We start from the raw sequence: 25,193 nt of genomic DNA on the forward strand, positions 1-25,193 counted from the left end.
TTAAATATTAATGTTTAATATTTTTTCTCTTTTATTTTTCAGATCGTAATAAATTATCATCGGAAAATTACAAATATGTCGTAGGCAAAAAGGAATAAATACAGTAGCTGAATACGTACTCATCATATTTTGTTAGAAACAAAGCGTCGATTTTTTAAAATTTTTCGAAAATATTCTTATTATTATACATACTTAAACGTATAAATCAAAATGGCAGTTGAATCTGAAGCAAAAACAGATAATGCTAAAAGTGGCGATAAGGCAGCTAATAAAAATGCGGCAGTTGATTCACCAAAATCACAAAAACGTTCTTCCGTTGGTAAAACAGCATTAGCGAATATTTCTATGTTAGATGGATCAAAACTTTCCATAAATATTGATGTAAGTATTTTTTTGGAATTATTGTATTATTTTTTGATTGTTTATTTAATTATTGATTAAAGAAAAAAACATACCAATCGCCAAATTTCGAGATCTTACAAACCCAATCACCGCAATAAACTTCGCACTTATCTATTTTCGTAAATGTCAAAGCAAGGTCGATCTAGCATAACTCGATTCATGGTCGAGGCTTTATTATTTGAGGGAGTAAGACTTTTGAGGTTGGAATTTAAAAAGTGCATCTCTGATTTTTACCAAGACCGAATGCAAATTGTTCGTATCAGGGTGTCAAAAAAAGTCAGTTTGGTCAGTACACAAAATCACACAATATTCGTTAATTTTGTCAGTATAAAATTTTCATCAAAATAACGAATTTTTTGGAAACGATAGGGTTTACGAAAAATCTCAAGAACAAAAATGTTTTTTAAAAACCGCTCGCGTAAATTTAAAAACCACATTTCCTGACCAAACATAAAAATGAGTTTTTGATCATTTTACGGTTTTAATAAATCGATTATATGTATTGTATATGAAGTAAATGTATTGTATGTAAGGCTATAGCATGGTCGCCATTTTTAGTCAGAATGCATAATAATATGATCAAAGTTGGTGTATTTCTAACTACAAAAAATAAGCAAAAATAAATTATATTTGAACTTTCAAAAAATAGAAAAACATATTTTTTCCCATGGAATTTTGAATTGTTACGGAGCCATTATTTGCAAACGCTATTTGTGGTCAGAACATCAAAATATTTATTTACAAGATCTAACCAATTTAATAACCAATTCGACAAGACATTCCATTTTTAACCCCCGACGCAAAAAGAAGGGTGTTATAAGTTTGACCGCTATGTGTATCTGCCTGCCTGTGGCGTCGTAGCTCTTAAACAGATGAATTGATTTTGATTTGTTTTTTTATTTGAAAGTAAAAATTTAATGCAGAATGTTCTTAGCTATGTTTCAAGAAAATCGGTTCAGTTTGGAGAGAGCTACAAGGAAAAAATCGGATTTCCAGAGTTTTTTTTTTAAATTTTGTACAAATTGAGAAGTTTAAAGTAGTATCAATGGCATTCAACGCACTAAAGTTTACTAGACAAAATATTAATTTTACGATTTAATTCGAAAATACGCCAATGAACGAATTTAATATTTTAATTTCGCTATTTTAAAAAATATATTGAAGATTTTTATTTTTTTTTTTCTAGCGCAAAGCAAAAGGATTTGAATTAATGGATAAAATATGCGAATCAATAAATTTATTAGAAAAAGATTATTTTGGTTTAACGTATGCGGATGCACACGATCAACGTAATTGGTTGGATTTAGAGAAACGTGTTAGTAAATTTATTAAAAATGAACCATGGACATTATCATTTTGTGTGAAATTCTATCCACCTGAACCAGCAGCATTACAAGAAGACATCACACGCTATCAATTATGTTTACAAATACGTAATGATATATTAACACAACAATTACCATGTTCATATGTGACACACGCACTATTAGGTAGTTATTTAGTTCAAGCTGAACGTGGTGATTTGGATGATTTACCATCATCGTTAACAACAAATGCTGCATATTTACGTGATTTTCAATTTGCACCAAGTCAAACACCAGAATTAGAACAAAAAGTTATGGAATTGCATAAAACACACAAGTAAATATATGTTTTAACACTTTTTGTCTGGTCACACGCTAACGCAATCATTACTTTTTATGTTTTTCAAACGCTTATATTTCGAAAACGGTGATGCTGTGTAAAAAAAGCCAAGAATCAAAAAGAGTGGTCTAAAATATAGTATCATATAATTTTCAAATCAAATTTTGGATCAGAACGAATTTTCAGCAAAAACCTGTACTTTTTTTTCAAACCTTATATATCGAAAACGGTGAGGTTTGGTAAAAATTGTCGAGAGTAAAAAAAATGCTTTAAATTGTCCCAAATTTAAAATCTAATGGCTTTCAAATTAAAATCTTGTCCGGAACCACAAATTAATCTTATTTTCGTCATTAACGAATTTTCAATGAAAATCCGCATTTTTTTCTTAAATTTTGTACATTTCTAAAACGGTGGGGTAGGGTTACAAATACCAGTGATAAAAAATTGTCCAAAATATAAAATAAAATAGTTCTTTTAAATGTTAAATTTATGAGCGTAAATCGAAAATTCACAAGTTCGCATGAATATGATTTTGAGTACACTCATACATACATTTTCCATTGAATCTCATAAAAATTTACTGGGGCGGAGTTTTTTCATTAGTTAGACTGTTTTTTTCGATTTTATTACCTCGATTATGTGATATATATTCAACAAAGCAAAAAATTTAATTCATTCTAAAATTGTAATAAAGTAGGTTCATGAGCTTCAATTTAAACGTACATTTCACAGAAGTTGAACGAGCATAGTGTTAACTTCGTTTATACTACGTTAGCAGCCAGGAATGCTAGTCATGGCGATCCATGAGATTTTGACTTACAAAGAAATTTTTTCCTTGGAATTGCCCATCGTTTTCATATGATAAATATAATAAATTATTATTGCGTTAGCACACAATTAGAATTCTTTCACAATTATTAAAGACAATTTTTATAATTATTATTTATATTTGCTTTTTTTAGAGGACAAACCCCAGCTGAAGCTGAATTACATTACTTGGAAAATGCTAAAAAATTGGCTATGTATGGTGTCGATTTGCATCCAGCTAAAGATTCTGAAGGCGTTGACATTATGTTGGGTGTATGCGCAAGTGGTCTTTTAGTCTACAGAGATAGGTAAGTAATTAGTCGTAAGTCATAAAAAGTAGAAATTTGAATTGCGAAAATTTTTACTTTTTGTGTTAAGTGTTCACTGTTCATAATTTTAATATAAACCAATTTTTTTAGACTGAGAATAAATCGTTTCGCATGGCCTAAAATATTAAAAATCAGTTACAAACGACATAATTTCTATATAAAAATTCGACCAGGTGAATTTGAACAATATGAGTCAACAATTGGATTTAAATTGGCAAATCATAGAGCTGCAAAAAAATTATGGAAAGTTTGTGTTGAACATCATACATTTTTCAGGTAAATCGATCTTTACCTATAATAAATCGTTTTATAATTAAAAATTACATTGAGATATATCATTTTGTATCGTCCTTAAATGGAAAATTTAATAAAAAAAAATGGAAATCATAACTTAACCTAATTAGGATGGATAAGCCATCTCTACAATTAAGCATTAATTAATTAAAAAAATTAAAGAAAATATATACAATTTAGATAACACCGAATCAGTTGTAAATCGACATTGTGTGGCATGCGATATCTTTTCCTGAAAAGCAACGTACGTGGGTCAAATTGACCCAGCTCGTTGATTTCATGTAAAGAATATTCACGGGGCGAACGGAAAAAGAATTTTGATATAGTTTGGAAGGCATTAAATTTAAAAAAATAATTTAAATATATGTATTTTAAAAAAAAAAAGAAAGGTATAAATACAAAGACATCAAGATTATGAAAATATGTATCCACTACCCATACAATAGCCACACCAATATAAAGCTAATGGATCAAAGATTTTTGTCTGCCCTCTGCATGAAATACACAAAACAATGGGTTCAATTCCCGCCTAGATTTATTCAGACATATTACTTAAATGTTAAAGTAAATAAACACTACTTACCACCTGCGTTATCAATAAATAGATGGATTTTGAGTTTACAAAACAACTTATACACTGAAAATAAATACAAAATTTATTTGTAGATTAATGACACCTGAACCAGCAACAAAATCAAGTTTATTCCCACGTTTTGGATCTAAATTCCGTTATTCTGGACGTACACACTACGAAACAAAGAAAACACCAATTGAACGACAACAACCGAATTTCGAACGATCATTAAGCGGACGAGGTTTTACTTCACGAAGCATGGATCGTAAGCTTTTTTTATAAATGAAAAATTACTCTAAATTAATTCGTTTTATCGTTGTATTTATATAGCGTTGAGCGGAACTCGACCTGAAGACAATTACCCAGTTAATGATGTCAACAAACGTCATACAATGTCACATCCACCTGATCATATACCCGACATGGACACACACAGTCCAGCTAAAAGTAATAAATCACCAAAAATCAAGAAAGATAAACAAAAAGATAAGGTTTGTAGTTTTTTCCATAGGTTTTTTCTAAATCGAAAAAATGTGTTTTTTATTTTTGAGCTTTTGAATAAGTGTGTTTTTTAAACGGTATATGTAAATAGCTAACAAGGAAAGGCAGTGGTGCAGGAACAGCGAGTTCAGCAAGTTCCTCAAGTTCATTAGAGGGTGAATATTGCGCCGATAAACAAGATAAGAAGGTCTCTAAAACAAACTAACCATTTACATTCTCTTCTGTGTGTTCTTTTTTTTTTTTATTCGTGATTGTTTGCGCTAATTTGTTTTTTCATCTAGGAATAATACTCTGTTTCAGAGTAACAACACTGGTTAAGTTTTTTCTTACGATATTCTAGATAGTTCTATTATTATGTTAAGAAGTTTTATTAGATTGATTGTTTACACTAAATACAAGTTTAAAAAAGTTAGGAAACAGAAAACTTATATAACATAAGTCAAATGTTCAAACCGAGTCAATTAAATTGTATAAATAAATACAGTAGAACCTCGATAAGTTAAAGTCCAAGGGAAACACAAAATATTTTAAGTTATAGAGGTTTTAAGTTATCAAGGGTCTATGTTAGGTAAAGGTTAATATAGAGGTATGTACATGTTTCTATGTACCCTAGTTAATATAGAGGTATGTACATGTTTCTATGTAGTTACTGAGGGCCTATACAGAGATTATTTATTTAAGTTATAGAGGTTGCGTATTTTAAGTTATAGAAGTTTTGGGCTCTGATGGGAAGGGAACATAGTATTTTTTGAAGTAACAGAGGTTTTTATGTTACCGAGGTTTAAGTTATCGAAGTTCTACTGTAATTACCCGGCCATATTCCTGGAGAATTTCATGTCTGGAAGAGCTTGGTTTTCACTGTATAGAGCCCTCACAAATTTAACTTAATAAGTGAAAATGATGTAAAATATAAATAATAACGGATATTTTAACAAAATTTTCATATAAGTCCGATAAATTAATACAAAGTGTTTTGGTTGCGTTATCTTATAATAACGGTTATATCGTATTCTACAAAAATAGAGGAATTTCTTCCCCAATTTTCAGAATAAAGTCAACCGTAGTTTATTTAAAAATAAGAAATGTCATATTTTCACGTAAAGAATGGAAATCTATCCATAGCTAACTTTTATTTCCCATACTATGTTCAGGCTTCAACTCGTCCAATAATATTTCTTAACTAAATAATTGAATTTAATTATAGTGATTATCGTATCAAAAATCTTTGCCAGTTTTTAGTTTACATCATTTTTTTCAGCCCAAAAACTGTATGACTTAAAATCTAGCCATGTCATAACTCAGTCGGGCTATAGCTTAATTTTGATAAGGTTTTATTTAATCATTTTTAGCTATCTTTTTCATATTTTCGCCTTTGCCATTTGCTAAATTTTGATTTTTTTTCTGTAGTTTTCCACGAATTATTTATAGCTCTCTAAATATGTAAGGTGTTTTCAAAAATTGAATGTGGAGTGATGTTTGTTTTTATTCTTTTTTATTTACTTTAGAAGCTAATTTATACAGGTTAGACTCACAAGAGTCCGTTTTTGAATGATTAAACATTTAGGGACTGTGCGTCGTAAGTTAAACTATGTACACAAGACTGTGCACAAATCATATGGAATTCGTATTTTGATCGATTGAAAAAATAATTTAGGTCAAATATAACTTGTGCGGTATTCACTATTTTAAAAATTATTAATATTGAGAAATTGCCGGTCCCTGTATGTTTGAAAAATATGATTAGCTGAGTGTCTAAAATACTTTTTTGCCTCTATTGTTTATAGCCTTATGCTTTCTACAATATAAGAAATTTTGCTCTTTTATGTCAAGAAAATAAAACAGCCAAATATTGGATAAATTAATAAATAATCTTTATCAAACTAATTGTTTATAATTTTCTTTTATAACAGAAACCAACAGGTGGTGTGGCTGTACTTCCAACTGGTGGTCTTTTTGCCCGAAAAGACAAACAGAAAAAAGATACAGCCGAAAATGACAATGAAGTTGATAAAGAAAATCGTGGTGCCGATTTAAATGGTAGCGGTGGCCCTGAAGATTTAGAAAATACTAGTGCAGAAAGTGCTTCCACAAAATCACCAAAGGATAAAAAAGAGAAAAGCAAGGTTTGTATCTTTTTTATGTAAATTTATAAACTTTCAAAATAGTATCTTAGAAATATGTTTTCTTTTGTTAATTTTTGCATGTTTGCCTTTTATTTGTTTTTTGTTTATGGTCACATCCGTCCAAATGCGTCACTTTATCCGCATAAATATCATATGTTTGTCTGTGTTGAAATATTTACTATCATAGAGCCCAATATCTGGTTTTGGATTTGGCTTTGGATCTAAACGTGGGGAAAAAAATAAGGATAAACAAGAGAAACGTCCAACTAGTCCATCATCTGCTTCTGATACAACTACAGATGCGGACAGTTCGTTAGACATTAGTGGTAGTAAGTTGGCGAGTAAAAAGGATAAAAAAGAAAAAGAAGCCAAAGCTAAAAAGGAAAAAGAAGAAAAAGAGGCGAAAGCAAAACGTGAAAAGGAAGAGAAAGAAGCTAAGGCAAGAAAAGAAAAAGAGGAAAAAGAAGCTAAAGCAAAAAAAGAGAAAGAAGCGAAAGAAGCTAAATCGAAAAAAGAAACCCCACAAAAAGCAAGTGGTAAGCAAGGGATTGCAGTTGAATCACCAAAAGTACCAGCATATACAAAAGAATACAATTACGAAGAGAGCCAAGGTGATGATGCTGAACTTTCACCAAGTAAAAAACCACAACCAGGTGCATTCAGTTATGAAAAAAGTCCTGTTGAATCAGAACGACAACGAACATCAGTCGCGCAAAGTCCTGGTTCTGCTACGAAACGTGTCACTGGTCTTGCATTTAATTATGCACCAGGTGAAGATCAAAAAGTTGTAGAAACAGCCGAAAAACGTGCTAAAAGCTTAACTGAATCGCCTGAGAAAAACTTAGATGAATTAAATAAAGCTGCACGTGAAGAATTATCACCAACTTCAAAACGAGCACTCGATAAAAATAAATCTTCATTTGGTCCTGCTGGTGGTCTTGCTGCATTTGAAGTAGGCCAACCCGAAAATAACCGTAACATTAAAAAAGATACAGCTGATTTCTTGGCTGGTGAACAATATGGCAAAGATGGCCAACCGAAAAATATTCCACTTGGAAAAACTGACGATATTAAAAATCAAATTGCTCCAATTGCCGCAGCTACTGTACCTGGTTATGCTGGTAAAACACCTAAGAAACGAACTGTTAAGATTATGGTAATTACATCGAAGAAAGATCCACAAACTAAACAAGTTGATGTCGAAAATGGTGATTCTGAATTTTCAAACGGTATATTAGACACAGAAACTGGTTTAATTGAAACTAAATATGGTCTGATTGATCCATCTAGTGGTAAAATAATTGTCACATACTCAAATGGACAAACTGAAATACTTCAAGGCAAAATAGATCCTACTACAGGACAAATACATTTAACTGAGAGTCCAGTGGTTGATCCGAAAACGGGAAAATTAGATGATTCTCTAGGACAAATTATTTCAATTGTTGGTCTAAAACCAGGCCAAAAAGAAGATGCCGAAAAAGGATCTAAGCTTTGTTTAGTTGCTCCAACGCATCCAGCACCGAAAAAACGAATTATCAAGATTGTCGTAATTACATCGAAGAAAGATAATAAAACTGGTAAAATTGATCCGAGTGATAAGAGTAGTCATATTGAACAATCAAGTGCTATTCTTAACCCAGAAAATGGTTTAATTGAATCCAAATACGGATTAATTGATCCTAAAAATGGTAAAATCATTATTAATGATCCTAAAACGGGTAAAGTCGATGTTAAACCAGTAGATTTGGATGAAGAAACTGGTCTTATTACAATTCATTCTGGAGTTGTAGATCCTAAAACAGGTAAAGTGGATCCTCATTTAGGTCAAATCATCACGATTGTTGGTCAATCTGATCCTGTTGTCGAAATTATTACAATTACTGGTAAAAAGAATCCAATATCTGGACAAATTGATGAAAGCAAAGGTCAAATGGAAACAACAAAGGGAAAATTGAATTCTGCCAATGGTGATGTTACTACTAAATATGGAGTATTAAAATTGAAGCAATTGAAAATTGTTACCACTGATCCAAAAACTGGTAAAATTGAAGAAAGGCCAATCGAAATTGATTCAGAAACGGGTAATGTTTTTGTAGCCTCAGGTGTAGTTGATCCAAAAACTGGAAAAGTTGATCCCAGCTTTGGACAAATCACTCAAGTTGGACAAATTATTGATGAACCCGAAGTACAAATTACAACATTTGTTGGTAAAGTCGATTCAAAGAAAAATACAATTGATAGTAAAAATGCTGTACCAGAAGTGACAACAGGTTTATATAATCCAGAAACACACAAAGTTGATTCAAAATTAGGACAAATCGATCCAGTTAATGGCACTCTAACATATATTAATCCTAAAACTGGCAAAACAGAAACAAAACAAGGCGTTATTGATCCACTTACTGGTCAAATTCTTTTCAAAGGTGGTTACATTAATCCAAAAACTGGCAAACCAGATCCAAATTTCGGCCGTTTAGTTTCTGTATTAATTACTGAACCACAAATTAATGAAAAAACTGGTCAAATTGCAGATAAAGATCCTAAAAATGTTAAAATTGATCCCAAAACAAATCAAATTTGGGTATTAGATCATAAAGACGCTACCACTGGACAATCAGTATATTCATCTGGCTATGTAGATCCAAAAACTGGTTATATTATTACTATTTATGGATATCTAGATCCAAAAAGTGGTAATATTGTTAAAGTACAAAAAGTTGATTCAAATAACGCAAAGATTGATCCTGAAACAAAACAAATTTATACAAAAACTGGTGATTTAGATGAAACAGGTACCCCAATATACTCTGTTTCACAAATTGATCCTGGTAGTGGTGAAATTTATACAAAATATGGCAAAGTTGATCCAAAAACTGGCAAACTCGTAATTATTCGAATATATTTGATAACACAAAGCGATCCACAAGGTAAAGTTAAAGAAATCGATCCAAAAAGTTGTACCCTTGATGAGAAAACGGGTAAAATTATCAATGTTACCACTGAAACGATATACATGTATAGTACAAAAGATCCAAAAACTGGTAAAATTATACAAATTGATCCAAATGATCCATTAGTTAAATCAGAGAATGTTAAAATTGCTCAAGTATTAACGCTATCCGGCGAAATTGATCCAATTACTGGTAAAATACACACTGAATGGGGTCATATTGACCCACATACAGGTGATATTGATCCAGCAACAGCAAGAAAAGATCCTGTAACTGGACAATTGGTATTAAATTATGCAGAAATTGATCCAAGCCATTTTAATACAGAAAATGTGGGTAAAAATGTTAAACTTACAACTCAAACATTCGCTAAATCAAGTGAATCAATTGATGAGACTTCAGACGATGACATTGAAAAATATAAACCGGATAGTTTGAAAGGAATACCAGATTTAAAGATTCCTCGTGGTACTGGTAACAAAAAAGGTAGTCAACCCAATACACCAATTATTGTAAAAACTACAACCAAACAAATTTTAACAAAAGATAGTGAAGGCTTAACACATGATATTGAAGAAAAAGTTGAAGATTTAGGAACTGGTGAAGTGACAATAAATACCCAAGTAAACAAGGTAAGTAAACATATGCTGCGACCCGCTTCAGTAGAATTTTTTTTTTATTTTCTTTTTTTTTTATGTTTTTATTATTATAAAAGGCGGATATGCCAAGTGGAGTAGTACCTGGTAGTGATACCGGTGCGTCACCTTATGTGACAGCACGTGCAGTAACAACACGAACAGCTACTACACACGAAGACGAGCAAGGGCAACGAACACAACAACTAACAGAAGAAACTGTTGCATCATCATTAACAACGTCTGCTCGGCGACAAGAACAACGAACAGTCACACAGCAAGTGACTACAACGTCTACTGTTTTAAGCGGTGAACAGGTATTTTAATTTTTTTTTAATTTTTTTGACAATTTTTGTTTTTGGAAACATAAAATTTCAATCTTAACCCGCCATATTTAATACCTAAATGTGTTTTATAATTTGTTTGCATGGCTTTTTTTTTAATTTTTATTATTTAGCCTCGATTAAGGCGAGGGTCAGAAAGTTCAATCAGCTCAGGAGATTCGGGTACACCAATTGATCCGGAAGATGATACATCAGCTGGTAATTTATTCATGAAGGTAAAATTTTGTGATTGATTTTTTTACGATTCTATGCAATTTACCAAAATCTTATTAGCAGTGTCTCAACCAATAGTTCTGAATTAGTCATGGAGAGTTATTCTATAATCATAGCTACCAGTACTCTAATCATACGACATAACTAATCCAGAATTATTGATTGGAATGCCCTTAAAACCAACGTAATAAAAAATATTTTGATAATTTTAGACCGAAGCTGGAATTGTACCAACTGCATCAATGGTTTGGGACCAATCAGCAAACCGTGCAACAAATCTAACAACTGATGTACCATTAGTTGCTACCGAAAGTCGTACAGTTCGATTAGAAAGTCATGGGACAATACCAGGCGAGAAAGATGGCGATACAATTAATCCTGATATTGAATATGTAACCACCGGAGAAATTGTTAGCAGTCAAACAATTAGTTCAAAAACAAGAACTGTTGAAACAATTACGGTAAGTTACTATAATAATATATGAGGTGAAGAGAAAATATTGTGACGTATTTACCAAATTTTAAACGCATTTATCTTATCTTAATTTTAATCGATACATTTTGGCTACAATACTTTGAGGTCTTTTTCATGTTGGGCTTTCGAAATAATTTTCATTTATTTCATATCTTTTTGCAGTACAAAACGGAACGAGATGGGGTATGTGAGACACGAGTTGAACAGAAAATTACAATTCAAAGTGATGGAACTGATCCAATAGACCATGACCGCGCATTAGCCGAGGCTATTCAAGAAGCAACACGAATGAATCCCGATATGACTGTTGATAAAATTGAAATTCAACAGACTACAGCACAGTAAAAGTAAGTTTTCAAATCGATATTCGATTTATTTATAGGCATTTTCACTGGCTCGTTTTTGTTTCGGATATGTCAAATTTTTTAGATATTGTACGAAACTAAAGCGAATTTTTTTTTTAAATAAGAAGAGGTTTATCGTTATATGATATTTTTTCTTGTTACAGATAAAAAAATATTGTTGATATGGATAAAAATAATCAGTGCCGGCTTGAAGCTTTTTAAATATAATTAAAAATAAAGTGAAACAAAAAGTCACAAAACTTTTAATAAGAAAAGTGAAACTTAAAAAATAAGTACATAATATTATGAAAAAAAAATTTTGAAGTTTTACCGCCGTACAATATTCGTATTGAAGAAAAAGAACGTATTTAATTTTGCCATTTTCTATTTTTCTTTTGTCTCCAACATTCATTCATTGTTAAGTTTTATAAAGTTATTAAGTTCAAGCAATACAAAGTTTTTGTATATTATATATTTAAACAAAAAATGTAATATTTATAATTTTTTTTAAATGTTACATTAAAAATAGAAAAATTATTAGAATTAAAAATTATTATGCAACAAATTTTTGATTTTAATAATACAATTGTTTAAACTATGAACGTATACAATAGCGGACATGACAGAACAAGTTTTGCAAGCAATTTCCTTCGGAAATTTTTGTGTCCCAATATACGTGCATGCTTTAAATAAACAAAAGGGTGTATGGTTTATTTTTTTATATTTTTTCAGATTTATTTAATATATTTGTCTTTAATTTAAAATAGTTCATAGTTTTACTGAATGTATCGACTCTTACAAAAAGAAACCAAGCTAACAAAATCTATGCAGCTTTTGCATTTTAATAAAGAAGATGCGCTTGAGAAGAAAAAGAAAATTCTTTGGAAAAAAACATACATATGCGGTGCTCTTACAACAATTTCAATCTTCTGATTACATAAAAAATAAACTATATTTTGTTTTTCAAACGAATCTCAAATTGTTCACACACGATTTTAAAAATGTTCACATATCGCCATTTTTTTTTTTTAAATTTCGGAATTGAATTGAGTAAATACAAAAGAAAATGGTTGATAAAATATTTCAGTACTGCATTTTTTAATTAATAAGTGTATAAAAGTTAGTGTATTAGCATTTTTATTTTTATATATTAATAATTATCACAATTATTCACATTTCTCGTCTTGTAACATTCCAGTTCACAAACTTAATGCTTAATTTAACATTTAATAAAAAAAATTATTAAGGAGAGAATATTTATTGATTCGAAATGACGAAATTTAGTCTGCATTCAAAGTAAAATGATTTTCAAGAGTTATCATTAATTATGCAAGGTTTGAGAACAGTTAATTTTTTTTCGCTTTTTTTAAGTTTAATAGTTTTCAAATTAAAAAAATTATTTTTAATCCATTATTTTGCGATTATTAATATCTTTAGTATATTTCAAGCTACAGTGGGAACAATATTAGTAGGTACTATCCAGTTGACAATAAGTGTAGTAGTTTGATAGTAAGTGATTTCAAATGAAGTAAATCTATTCAGTTGCTTCGTGTCAATAAATATAACAATCCTTTTTTTTTATTAAAAAAGAGCTATATTTTTAGTTAGCTTTAATAATTTTTAACTTTGTTTTCTTGGTCAATTATATATTAGAATTTTAATTAAATTAAAACTAATTACGAAAACTGCTATGTTTCAAATTTGATCATAGATTATAGAAGAAATTCGTGTATAGCATCCTTACTATAGATTTTCTAACGATTGTGAAAATTATTTGAGGTATATTTTAGAAAAATTTGAATTTTTTAATAATTGAAGAGCAAACTTAAAATTTAAATATTCAAAGAAAACAAAGTTAATTAAAAATTACAAGAAATTTACTTGAAGTTACAACGAAAATTGAAAAAAGTGGGATTAGATCTCAATCTATATACAAAAAAATGTTTTTAATATAAAATTCCCACCATTATAAGAGTATCTTCAAATAAATTTTGTATAGAATTATATTTTAGCTTTTATTTTTTTATTATATTTTTTCAAGAAAAGAAAAGCTGTTCGTTATTTTTTTGTTTCTTGCTTCAAAAAGGAAATTTTTTTTTATAATTAAATGTGTACTACTTATTATATTCAAAAGAAAATGTAGAAAAAATATATAAAATATATTATATATATGAAAATGAAAGAAAATTATTAAAAAAGATTATTAATATTATTATTGCTTAAGAAATTAAAAAGAAAAATATATTCAAATAAAAACAAGATTGTTTTATTATTATTATTATCATTTTTAAAACATGGTATACATTATATTTTATTGATGTTAAATGTCGAAAAATTACAGAAAAAATAGTCATCACGATCAATAAATATGATGATGTTTTTCTTATCTTCAAAATAATTCAACTTTATGCTTGCAATGTGTGAACAGTACGTGTAATGGGTGAGTTATTTTGACGTTTAGCACTATTAGCACTTACTCCAACAGTTTTTGGTACTAAAAATAAGAATACGCAAATCATTTTTTAGCTTAATATTTTTCCTATTCCGAGCATCTGGTTTCAAAGAATTTAAATCATGAAAGAAATGAAGTTTCTGGATTAGTTAATAAGTTTATTTGCATCCACCAATACAACCGTGAGAGCAATGGAATTTGTGAACAATTTAATAAATCTATTTAAAACCACCATGGAATACAGTCATATAAGAGTTAAATGAACGTAAGATTTCTTTGATTGCTTTTTTATTCAATGGGTCATTATAAAGGCCCTACGAAATTATATACATAGCTATGGTACAAAAACTAGAATACATGACAAAATTTTGCATATCAGTATTAAATGGTGTAAAATGGTGTAATAGGCAATGTTACTGTTTTTAAAATTTTCGGAAAAAAATCATGATTTATATTATCAATCAAGAATTTAAAACCAAGTATATAATCTGCTGACTTAAAACACAAAATGAAACATTTGAAGTAGTAGATGAAGTTGTGTATCTCCTATCTCGAGTCGAATATGCATACTAAATATTAATTTTAATGGAAATAATGTTGCATTACTTTCGGGCTAATAGAATGCATTATAGTCTTTTGAAACAATTCAAAGTAGTATAATCTGCAAGATTATTAAAGTAAAATATTACAATACCTTAATAAGCTTTTGTCCTAAATTTGAAAAATTGATTTAGACGTTACATTTGTATCTGATTTACACCAAGAAAATATTATTTAAAAAAAATACTATTTACCTTATGTATTTTGCATTTCTTTAGTTCTAAAACAACAATGTAGAGTCTCGTGGTGTTTTAAATGGCATCAAATCGTGACATGTAATCATTTATGTATATGTAAGTTTACAAGTATTTGCAAGTTTAGATGTTTTTGTATTTGTAAGCTTACATAGTCCTTTCATATGACGTGACGTAGTCCCTTCACGTAAACGGATGCATAATTTTAAAGAATTCATTTTAAAAAAAATTAATAATCCTTATATTTAAAAAAATTAATTTTGTGTTTGTTATCTAAATATTATGATTAATCATAAGAAATTTTTATCCAGCCGATTTATTCTTAGTGGAAAAAAACCTATTAACTTTGTCCTAAACCAATTTTGTACAGAAAGATCCCTGCTAAATACAGAAATTGTTTAAAAAGTAGATACAGTTTTAAGAAACAGAACCTCCATGATGAACCAGAACCAATGTAACGAAAGCAAGCCTTAGCTAAGCTAAGATAGGCATAAGCAAAACGGCCAGGCTAAAGTTAGATTGATTGATCAGGTTGACAAATCGCACAAAATTTTGGTAATTGAATGATTACCAGGGGACGGTTCAAATTTTAAGTGAATTCAATGTCATATAACTCCAGAAACATGAATTTATTCGTGACCCTAAATTTATTTTGAACATTTATCCAATAATGTTCGATAAAGGAAACTAGATAACGGTAAGTACTTAAACCACTTATCTTACATTTATTCCAGGGTACATAAAATTCTCCAGTAGCTGTTATATTATTATCAGGATTCATTTCTGCCGGTTTTCGTGTTTCAGAAACGGTTACAGCCGTTGATAAATTCCTTCCAGCGGCTATGTTATGCAAAGATTTTTTTAGTTCAGTTTTTAGTCCTAACGGTATTTTCGATAATTCCTCTGGTAATGGTATTTCGTATTTACCATCAGGTTTCAAATTATTCAATTTTCCTTTTTCGAAATTTTTTAAAAATACTCTAGTATTCTCACGAACTTCTTTATCATCGATTGTTTCTACAAATTTTATTCACAAGTTCAAAAATCGGTTAGGTACAAATTATTAAACAAAAATTCTTACTGAGTTGATTTGATTTGACAATTAATCGATCTCTGTATTTTAAGTTTTTAACAATTGGATTTCCAATTAATGTTAAATCTTTTAAGAATACTAAGTTGCTAATTTCATTTGCAGTTTGTTCTAAATCATGAATTTTATTATTTTTAGCAATTAATATTTCTAGCATTTGTATATATTTTATTTCATTTAATGAAAACAAATTATTATCGGATATATTTAAAACTTTCAATGAATTCTAAAAATAAAAAATAAAAATTTAGTTGTAAAAAAAAACTAAAATCAATTTTGCAATGCGCCTAATAATTTTTGGCAGATAATGTGATTAACAGAATCACATGTTACAATATTTTTTATTAAACTTTCTTTATACCATCATTATCTTGATTAGTAAGATGATCTTTTGCGGAAGTTTTAGAAAAGAAATCGTAGTGCGCGATTTTTCCATACTCAGTTATACTATCCCTTAAGTTTATAATTAAATGATTTGTGCCCATCCCTACCATTTAAAATTTTAATATTACCAACCATATTATTCTTACCTGAATACCAGCAATAGATCTTGGATCAAAACATAGTGAATCACTTTTCTCTAAGTCTTGTTTTTCAACATGCAATTCAATTAACGAATTTAAATTTTCTAAACCTTCTACAACAGTTATTTGATTATATCCCAAGTATAGTTTTTTCAATTTTGTTAAATTATTTAAGTTCTCAACTTTTTTTATTTCATTTCGTTGTAAATATAAATGTGTTAAATTTATACAATTGTGTAAATTTTCTATTCTTTTAATATGATTTTCATGTAAATATAATACTGTTAAATTTGAGAATGGTTTTAGTTCCCCCTGCAATATATGTAATTCATAATTAATTAAAATTACCATCTAATTATCCGATAGAGAATATGCATAATTTTTTTTTTTTTTTTTTTGCTTTAATAAAAGCTCATTCATGTAACAAACACCAGATAAAAATTATTTTAATACAGTGGACCACCTGGCTAACCCAGCGCCCCGTGTAATCCAACTATTGTTATACCATGTATATGAAATATACCAAGGTATACTAAGTTTAGTCCCAAGTTTGTAACGCTTAAAAATATTGATGCTATGAACAAAATTTTGGCATAGATGTTCATAAAATTACTTAATTAGTCCATTTCCGATTGTCTGTGTGTCTGTCGTCTGTCATCTGTGCGTCTGTTTATAGCGTGCTGAGGACGTAAAAAGTGAGGTCGAGTTCGTGAATGAGCAACATAGGTCAATTGGGTTTTGTAAACCATCTTGTAAACCGTTAGAGAGAGATCAAAAGTTTAAATGTAAAAAAATGTTCCTTATAACAAAATAAACAACTTTTGTTTGAAACATTTTTTCGTAAACATCACTGTTTACCCGTGGTAGCTCAAATTGTGCGCAAATTGTATTTTATGTATTATATGTGTATATCAGTTATATGTGTGACATGTATGTATGTGTAATGTGACAGAGTAATCAACACTATCTAAACATGGTATTTCAATAATTAACTCAGTCAATTGTTTATTTTCACTTGTTTTTGTATTGAAACATGATTTGTACATCAGAGTATAACATAGTAGTATCTTAACATTGGATTTGTGATTTCTCGGATTACATAGGTACTATTTTGTAAAAGATTTGTTTAGATACATTTCTAGCAAAAAAAAGAAATTAACATGTAGTAGCTATGGTAGCTTATGGGCGTAGTTTGATTCCTGTACCCGTAAAAATACCGTGATTCTTAAAAGTAAACTTTGTCATTAGTAATTTCAATTAGAGTCGCATAGATATCGCATAGAGTCAATTAGAGTCGCATTTCTTATTGAAATGTACATTGTACACTGAAACAAGAAGTTCAGCGCACCATCAAAATTTGATAGATCTGGGTCTTGGTAACTAGTACAATGGACTGAAAATATATCTAAACAATTAGAGACAATTTTTGCCTAAAAAATTTCTTATTTAGGTAATCTATTTCTAATAATTTTCGAGGAATTGAAGAATTAATATAATTGATAATTCGAAAAGATATTTCGAAGCAAATTGAACATAATATTTTGCGATTTTTAGATTGATAATTTCAAATACTGGGTGTTCCTTAAAAGATAGACATAGTATGAATTAATCCAATTATTAAATTGAACTTAATTTTTCGTAGTCCCAATAATTGCTTCCATTAATTAAATTAAAATTGCCGATTTCAGATAAATCATAAGATTTGAACAATCAAGACTCCAATGTTTGTATGTATAGGTATGTATCTTTTGAATTTTAAAGCAGTTATTTTCAACTGATTGAGCTTAAATTTTGCATGCATATTTAGTTTAGATGGCAATGCATGGTTAGCTAAGTGATTTCATTATAAATCCAATATGGGTATCCAATGAAAGGGTTTGCAAGAAAGAATACAAATAACAGTAAATCGAATGGTAAGCAAGCATGCATACCCTTTTTAGTTTTAAATTAAAAATTTTAATATAAACTACTTTTAAAAGGACGAGCTTTGATTGTATTAAAAAGTAGGAAATAATTATTTCTATGAGTTACTCATACATGACTATTTGTAAAAGCTTGAGGCGCTCAATTTAAAATATCAAAGATGATTCGGAACACCTCAAGCTTTTATAATAGTCATGTATAACCATTGTATGACTCATAGAATCACTCATTTCTTTGAGTGACTCATAGAAATAATTATTTTCTACTTTTTAGTACAATCAAAGCATTGTTATTTTTACAAATATTTTTTTGTAATTAAGGTTGCAATTAGTGCGCAAACAGAGCAAGTTTATAATAATCGGAGGAAGTTTAAGGGACACTCTATAACTTAAACATATTGTTGATTTTCAAAAGTATCAATGTAAATTCAAATTGTAATATTGCTGCAATGTTTTTTTTTTTAATTTCTACAGCTACCACATTTACCAGCTTCTTTAATTCTATATAATTTTAAATTCTTGGAAATTTGTGAAGATCTATGTTGATAATTATATTTTTATAATATTTTGCCATTTTGAAACCGTGAAAATGTAATATGAATCCCGATAAGTAACGATAACTTTTGTTCAATCGCTATGGAATTTCAATTTCAATCAATATTTTAAACAAAATCAATTAAATTTAAAAATTTAAAAAAACAAACATTGTATAACAATTAACTATACTTACAATTTGTCGAATAGTTTTATTGTTCATATAAAGATGAGATATTTTTTTGGCAATTTCAAATTTGTTTTCATTCTTTTTTGTTGGTTGTAAAACTTTTGGACAATATCCTTGCACAAAAAGCAAAGTTTGTTCTTTATTATTTTCAGGCATTTTTATTGAATTATTTTTGGAATCATAAATGGATTTAAATTTTATATACTTTTTTTCCCATAAATTTAATTTATATGTATTTTTTTTTTATCTACTTTTAAAATTGAACCGGTATACAAAAATTGAAATTCAACAATATTACTTAGCAACGTACATCTTTTTCGAATAATACATATATATGTTGGTTTTAAATCGTGAGATTGATTTAATTCGTAAAGAAGTTTAATACTTGCATGACTGTTGGTAGGTTTTGGATTGATTTTTTTTTCTTGACAATGTATTGTACTTGGTACAGAAAATTATATATTAGTTTTGTCATTTTATTATTATTGCAAGTTAATTTATTATTTAGTTAATTTCTATGGCAACTCAATTAATTTTTTTGTTTATTTAGATGTGATATGAATCATATAGTTTATTATAGATTTTTAGCTGTTTACCAAAGATTATAAAAAATTGGAAGTCCAAAAGACTTTAAAAAATAATTTTTTTGGATACCCTGGTGGAAAAAATATTTGCAGAAAATATAAGAATTTCTGAAAAAGTCTTAGGAACTTTGAATTTCTCAACGTTTTCGGACTAGTCTAATTCAGAGTTCTTAATACTTTTTAAAGTTTCTAAGACTTTTTCAGAGTTTCCTAAGACTTATTAAGACTTATTCTTTTTTCAAATATTTTTTCCACCAGGGTACTGCTGTACAGAGTGCCCCTAAATCACCGTATATAAATTGGAGAACATATTCCTTGCCAAATTCTAAGATGTTTTTTCCTTTCTCTTTTTTTCATAACTTAAAATTAGCAGAGTTATTTACAAAGCGCTCCAAATATTTCAAATTACAAACAAAATCGTGGACAGTGAGCGCGGCAACTCCTTCTCCGTTTAGATTACCACTGACTTACACTAGAGACTATATATTTTCTGCTTACACTTTCCTTTCTCCCACACGGAGCAGGGGAAAGAAAAGTGAACGCTGGTGATCGAAACGGAGGCGGGGCCACCATGGGGCTTTGATGAACTATCTTGGTGTGACGCTATCTTTAATCGCTATAAGTCCGCTAATTTTGAGTTGCGAAAGTTATTATGGCAGGGAACATCTGTTTATTATGACATGGGACACCTGTTTTATTATGCATATGAAAGCCTGAAATGCTTTGCAAGTTTAAAATGTTCAAGAAATTGGAAACGTCGTTTTTATACTCTGTATATATGTAATATATATCAAGGTATATTTAGTTTAGTCCCAAGTTTGTAACGCTTAAAAGTTGTAATTATTCTCTAATTACTTTGTGAGTTATAACCCTGGTGGAAAAAATATTTGAAAAAAGAATAAGTCTTAATAAGTCTTAGGAAATTCTGAAAAAGTCTTAGAAACTTTAAAAAAGTATTAAGAACTCTGAATTAGACCAGCCCGAAAACGTTGAGAAATTCAAAGTTCCTAAGACTTTTTCAGAATTTCTTATTCTTTCTTCAAATATTTTTTCCATCAGGGAAGCCAAACACCCAAGTAATCCGTAATTTTTTGCTGATTTGTTGACGAAAATAACTTTAGTTGTACAACTTGAGATTCGTTGTCAGCATAAATAAGCCTATGATAAATACACCAAAACTTTCCAACTTCAAATACTGTTTGAACAGCATCTTACAGAACTATTTAAGGTAGTATAGCATCGAGGGTCGCAGTTAACTACTAATTTTTTTTATTTATTGAAAAGATCATAGTTCCCTCAATTAAGAGAAAAAAATTAGATTGTTTAAGAGATATTGATAAATGGTAAGTAATCAGGTGGTCTAAATTGGAACTACTGAAAAAGCGGTGCACTTCCTGTTTAATAGTACAAATGTTTATCGCCAGTTGGCGGGATTTATCTGATTTGAATTTGAATATTTTTATTGGGCTTAAAAAATGGTAAGTACAAGTATTGCCATCTGGTAGTCGAAATTGTAACTACTGAATTCGGGTCTTCTTCTGATTTTAATTAGTGGGAATTATTATTGCCAGTTGGCGAGTTGCAGCTCCCAGTTATCAATAATTAATTAAAATTATACAAAATTACATGGACACTTATGAATGTCCCTGCAGCTCAATAACGCCGGAAATTGATGATTTGTGAAAAATTGACACAGTTGATCTCAAAAATCACACTGAAAAAAATTCTTAAAGATTTACTGTATATAATTTCGATTTTATTTTATTTTAATTATCATCATTTAGTTTCTGTCTCTGTTGTTAATCGGAAATATTAGAACGCATTATGTGAACGAATTTGAATTTTAAACTGTAGAGTTTGATGAGAGGTATCATCTTCTGACATCAGATTGGACCTAGTTCTTCGAGTTGCTTTGATAGCCAATTTAGATTCTAAACGGTAAGATTTAGAATAACACTTTAAATTAGAAAGTTAACCCTCAAAAAAAAACTAACAATTTTTATTTAAAATATTTTATCGAAAAACGTTAGCTTTCGGAGGAAATGCGACTTAAAAATATTTGATTACCGCATTTAACCGAAAGCAAATATGCTTAAAGTTTAGTTTATCGATAATTGTAGGTCAAAGTCATGGACACAGGCGAATGTCCTCTATTGCCCTTGACAACTTTTGGCTACCCTGGTGGAAAAAATATTTGAAGAAAGAATAAGAAATTCTGAAAAAGTCTTAGGAACTTTGAATTTCTCAACGTTTTCGGACTAGTCTAATTCAGAGTTATTCAGAGTTCTTAATACTTTTTTAAAGTTTCTAAGACTTTTCATAGTTTCCTGTTTATGAGTACAAGTAGATGAAGTTAGTTGCATAATGTACAAATTGATATATCATTTCAAATTAGCGCACAACAGGCCGCTTTTATTGATACTACTTAGCGGTCGCAGCGCCTCACTTATTTTATCCATATTTCGGGGACAATATTTTCTATAGCGATCGTTCTGCTTCTTATAACCTTCATGCCGTATGGCCGTATCCTATCGATACTGATATACTACCTTAATAACATATTTCTCTTATTTTGGCGGTCTATATTATTTAAAGTCTGTGTCTCACGTCCCCATGTGGTTTTGACATTTATGATTTGATTAACGTGGGAAATAATAAAAAGTTTTTTAAAAGCATTAAAAAGTTGTATTTTTCATCTAATTTAGCATGGCGCCAAAGAATAAAGTGAAATGTAGAGCTAGTAAAAGATTAAAATTAAAAAATAAATTGAATAAAATTTCGGAATCAAATAGTGAAACGAAAAGTCGTTCAAAGCAAGAACCTGTATTTTTAAGAAAATCTCATATTGTAAGTAAATTTACTTTGAAATTAAATTAATTTCTTTAAAAAAAGTTTTTGTTTTTTTTTTTTTTAGAAAAAAGCAATAAAATTCTTAAATCAAACAGAAACCAGGAAACGTTACCAAATAGATGAAGGGAAACGACGTGCCAGTAAATGTAAATTACCAATTTATCAGCTTCAACAAAATGATAACGTTTATGATTCTTTAAGTTCCATGTCATATTTAAATATTTCACGGCATATGAGAACTTGTATATTAAATCATGATTGGAATAATTTAACTAAATTATTAATTTTATTTTTTGATGCTAAAAAACAAAATCCTATTAAATATAGAGTAAGTATTGATAATATTGTGTATATTATAGTTGATACTTTCTCTGGTTTGAATTTCTGAAAATCGTATAGAGTTCAATAGTTAAAAAACTTAAGTATAAGTAAACTTTTTTGAAATTTTACTTAGCTTGATTCCTTGGATTGAGTGATTTTTTAACTGAAAAAAGTTTAATAGAACCTATAAAAGATCTTGAGAACATTTTCTTAAACAATTTCTAAATTTTCATTATCAGACATTTCGATATTTGTAAACATTTTCGTTGAGCTCTGCGCTCAAACGAAAGCACACAAAAATGTCACTACATAATAAAAAAAAAAAATTATACAGTATTCTTACGTTCTGAAATGTCGAACATGATTTCATGCACTTTTAAAAAAATGTATGTATGTGAATGGATATCATTCAATTTCAACTAGATTAGGCAAACAAGGAGTAGTTCAGATAGGAGTTTTTAGAGTTGTCACCTTTCCAGATTTGATCGAGAGATTCTCGAAGTCGTGTAGTCCCTCCCGATTTTGATTATTTGTTTCATATTCAGCTAAATTCGACAATATTGAGCAACCCTTATTTTAAATTACTTCAATAATTATTTAAATGTTTAATTATGAAAAAACTGGGTACACAAAACATCAAAAATACCGAACAGTATTATAGTTCAGGTATGATAAGATAAATTTCACTATCTCCCTACTGACTTTCCGGATTTTGGAGGTGGCTATCCTAGGAATTTGAAATCAGTCAGTTACTAAATAGTAAAAAATGGTTTACTAAATATTGGGAAATATTTTAATATAATTAAAGTTATAGAAATTAACCTGAAATGGCTTTCTTAAATTTTGTTCAAAATTCAGGCCTTAAGCTCCTAAGCATCCCAAATACAAGTTATGCTGATTAGTTGGTTACTGAGTATTATATTCGCATTCGCATATGTTAATGATGTTTTTAATGTAATTTATCAATATAAATACAATAGTTTACTTAATCAGAAAATCTTGTTCTTTTTTCTAGAGTCATTTGTATTAATTGAATATTATACCATGTATCTATGAAATATACATAGTATATAAAGTTTAGTCCCGAGTTTGTAACGTTTAAAAATATTGATACTACGAAAAAAATTTCGTAGTAATTTCGTAAATTTCGTAGGTTTAGGTGTTCATAGAATCACCTAATTAGTCCATTTCTGTATGTCTGTCTGTCTGTCGTCTGTCGGTCTGTCATCAAGATTACTACAAAAACGAAAAGTGAATCAAGCTGAAAATTTTAAAGTGTGCTTAAGACGTAAAAAGTGAAGTCGAGTTCGTAAATGAGCAACATAGGTCAATTGGGTCTTGAGTCCGTAGGACTCATCTTGTAAACCGTTAGAGATAGAACAAATGTTTAAATGTAAAAAATGTTACTTATAAAAAAATAAACAACTTTTGTTTGAAACAAGTTCTTGTAAACATCACTGTTTACTCACGAGGGCGCTAATTAGGAGAACAATTTGGTGGTATGTATTAATATGGGAATATCAGTTATGTGTGTGTGGCTATTTAAGAATCTTTCTTTATTTACGTGACGTCAAAAAACAAACGATTGCGTCATCAAAACTGTCTACACATGGTATTTCAACAATTAACTCAGTAAATTGTTTGTTTTCACTTGTTTTTATTTATTTTCAGAACGCATTCATTAATTTATTAAATAATCCTGATGCTATTCGACATAACTACTTAGATGAATTTCTTCAAATGTTTGTATGTTGTCGCACCGAAGAAGAAAAAATTACGTTTATGAATAAGTTATTAAGTATAGAATCGAACGAATTAATTAAAAATGAAAAGAATTTGGATAGCATGGAAATTGAATTGTAGGACTTTTTAAACATTTGAAATATATTTATATAATTTATTGCCGAATTACGCAATATAAACATACGTCCCTCTGAAATTAGTATAAAGTTACTCGAAATGGAAGTTAAAAATCAATTCCGAAATTTTTCACTATTGTAATACTTTCTTTACTTTGTACAAGAAAGAAAAATGGACGGTATTAATTCAAAAATAACTGCCGGAGTGGTTTATTACTTTCAAAAATTAAAAGTTATGTGCCTAAATGAAAAAAAAAAAAACTAAATGAGCGTTGCCATCATATTCGTATTTTTGTATTATATAATGAAAAATATTTTTGTAATAAATTAAAGCACTTATTCTATGTTATAGCCTTTTTTTTTCAAATTTGTAAAATTAAATACTTGATTGAGAGTATTTGAACTCATTACATCACACATAAAAAAGTATAAGA

At 29.1% G+C, this 25,193-nt stretch overlaps 3 protein-coding genes across 4 annotated transcripts in view; 2 read left to right on the forward strand and 1 right to left on the reverse strand.

The window, feature by feature from the left end:
- LOC123305341 (protein 4.1 homolog) overlaps positions 1–11,642 on the forward strand; it is a 69,908-nt gene extending 58,266 nt beyond the window's left edge. Inside the window, exons 2-13 of one of the 2 annotated variants that reach the window (XM_044887031.1) lie at positions 43–381; positions 1,589–2,043; positions 3,009–3,161; positions 3,273–3,458; positions 4,143–4,315; positions 4,381–4,541; positions 6,462–6,674; positions 6,862–10,260; positions 10,344–10,580; positions 10,721–10,822; positions 11,033–11,281; positions 11,458–11,642. In XM_044887031.1, coding sequence (XP_044742966.1) covers positions 211–381; positions 1,589–2,043; positions 3,009–3,161; positions 3,273–3,458; positions 4,143–4,315; positions 4,381–4,541; positions 6,462–6,674; positions 6,862–10,260; positions 10,344–10,580; positions 10,721–10,822; positions 11,033–11,281; positions 11,458–11,640 — 5,682 coding nt within the window. In that variant the 5' untranslated portion in view covers positions 43–210 and the 3' untranslated portion in view covers positions 11,641–11,642. The remainder of the gene's footprint in view (positions 1–42; positions 382–1,588; positions 2,044–3,008; positions 3,162–3,272; positions 3,459–4,142; positions 4,316–4,380; positions 4,542–6,461; positions 6,675–6,861; positions 10,261–10,343; positions 10,581–10,720; positions 10,823–11,032; positions 11,282–11,457) is intronic. The other variant, XM_044887032.1, reaches the window with a different exon arrangement.
- Positions 11,643–13,974: 2,332 nt separating this feature from the next.
- On the reverse strand, positions 13,975–16,494 carry LOC123300608. The gene is made up of 4 exons (XM_044883242.1): positions 16,488–16,494; positions 15,967–16,086; positions 15,609–15,902; positions 13,975–14,133 (listed from the first exon to the last, which is right to left on the reverse strand). Exons 1-4 carry the CDS (start codon positions 16,492–16,494, stop codon positions 14,045–14,047), a joined length of 510 nt encoding a protein of 169 aa, XP_044739177.1. The 3' UTR covers positions 13,975–14,044.
- Positions 16,495–22,353: 5,859 nt separating this feature from the next.
- On the forward strand, positions 22,354–24,822 carry LOC123305370. Its single transcript, XM_044887068.1, has 3 exons — positions 22,354–22,576; positions 22,644–22,907; positions 24,572–24,822. The coding sequence occupies exons 1-3, from the start codon at positions 22,436–22,438 to the stop codon at positions 24,761–24,763; spliced, it is 597 nt and encodes a 198-aa protein (XP_044743003.1). The 5' UTR covers positions 22,354–22,435; the 3' UTR covers positions 24,764–24,822.
- The last annotated feature ends 371 nt before the right edge of the window (positions 24,823–25,193 follow it).

The sequence above is a fragment of the Chrysoperla carnea genome, chromosome 1 (assembly GCF_905475395.1).
Source record: "Chrysoperla carnea chromosome 1, inChrCarn1.1, whole genome shotgun sequence".
In the NCBI taxonomy this organism is placed as follows: domain Eukaryota; kingdom Metazoa; phylum Arthropoda; class Insecta; order Neuroptera; family Chrysopidae; genus Chrysoperla; species Chrysoperla carnea.

Bases quoted from the DNA above. Each gene is read 5' to 3' on its own strand.
- LOC123300608 (XM_044883242.1), bottom strand. The intron at 15,903-15,966 runs GTAAGAATTTTT...TAAAATTTGTAG, and splicing joins TGTCAAATCAAATCAACTCA to AAACAATCGATGATAAAGAA. The intron at 14,134-15,608 runs GTAAGATAAGTG...TCTTATTTTTAG, and splicing joins TTATGTACCCTGGAATAAAT to TACCAAAAACTGTTGGAGTA.
- LOC123305370 (XM_044887068.1), top strand. From the start codon at position 22,436: ATGGCGCCAAAGAATAAAGTGAAATGTAGAGCTAGTAAAAGATTAAAA. The intron at 22,577-22,643 runs GTAAGTAAATTT...TTTTTTTTTTAG, and splicing joins TTTTAAGAAAATCTCATATT to AAAAAAGCAATAAAATTCTT. The intron at 22,908-24,571 runs GTAAGTATTGAT...ATTTATTTTCAG, and splicing joins AAAATCCTATTAAATATAGA to AACGCATTCATTAATTTATT.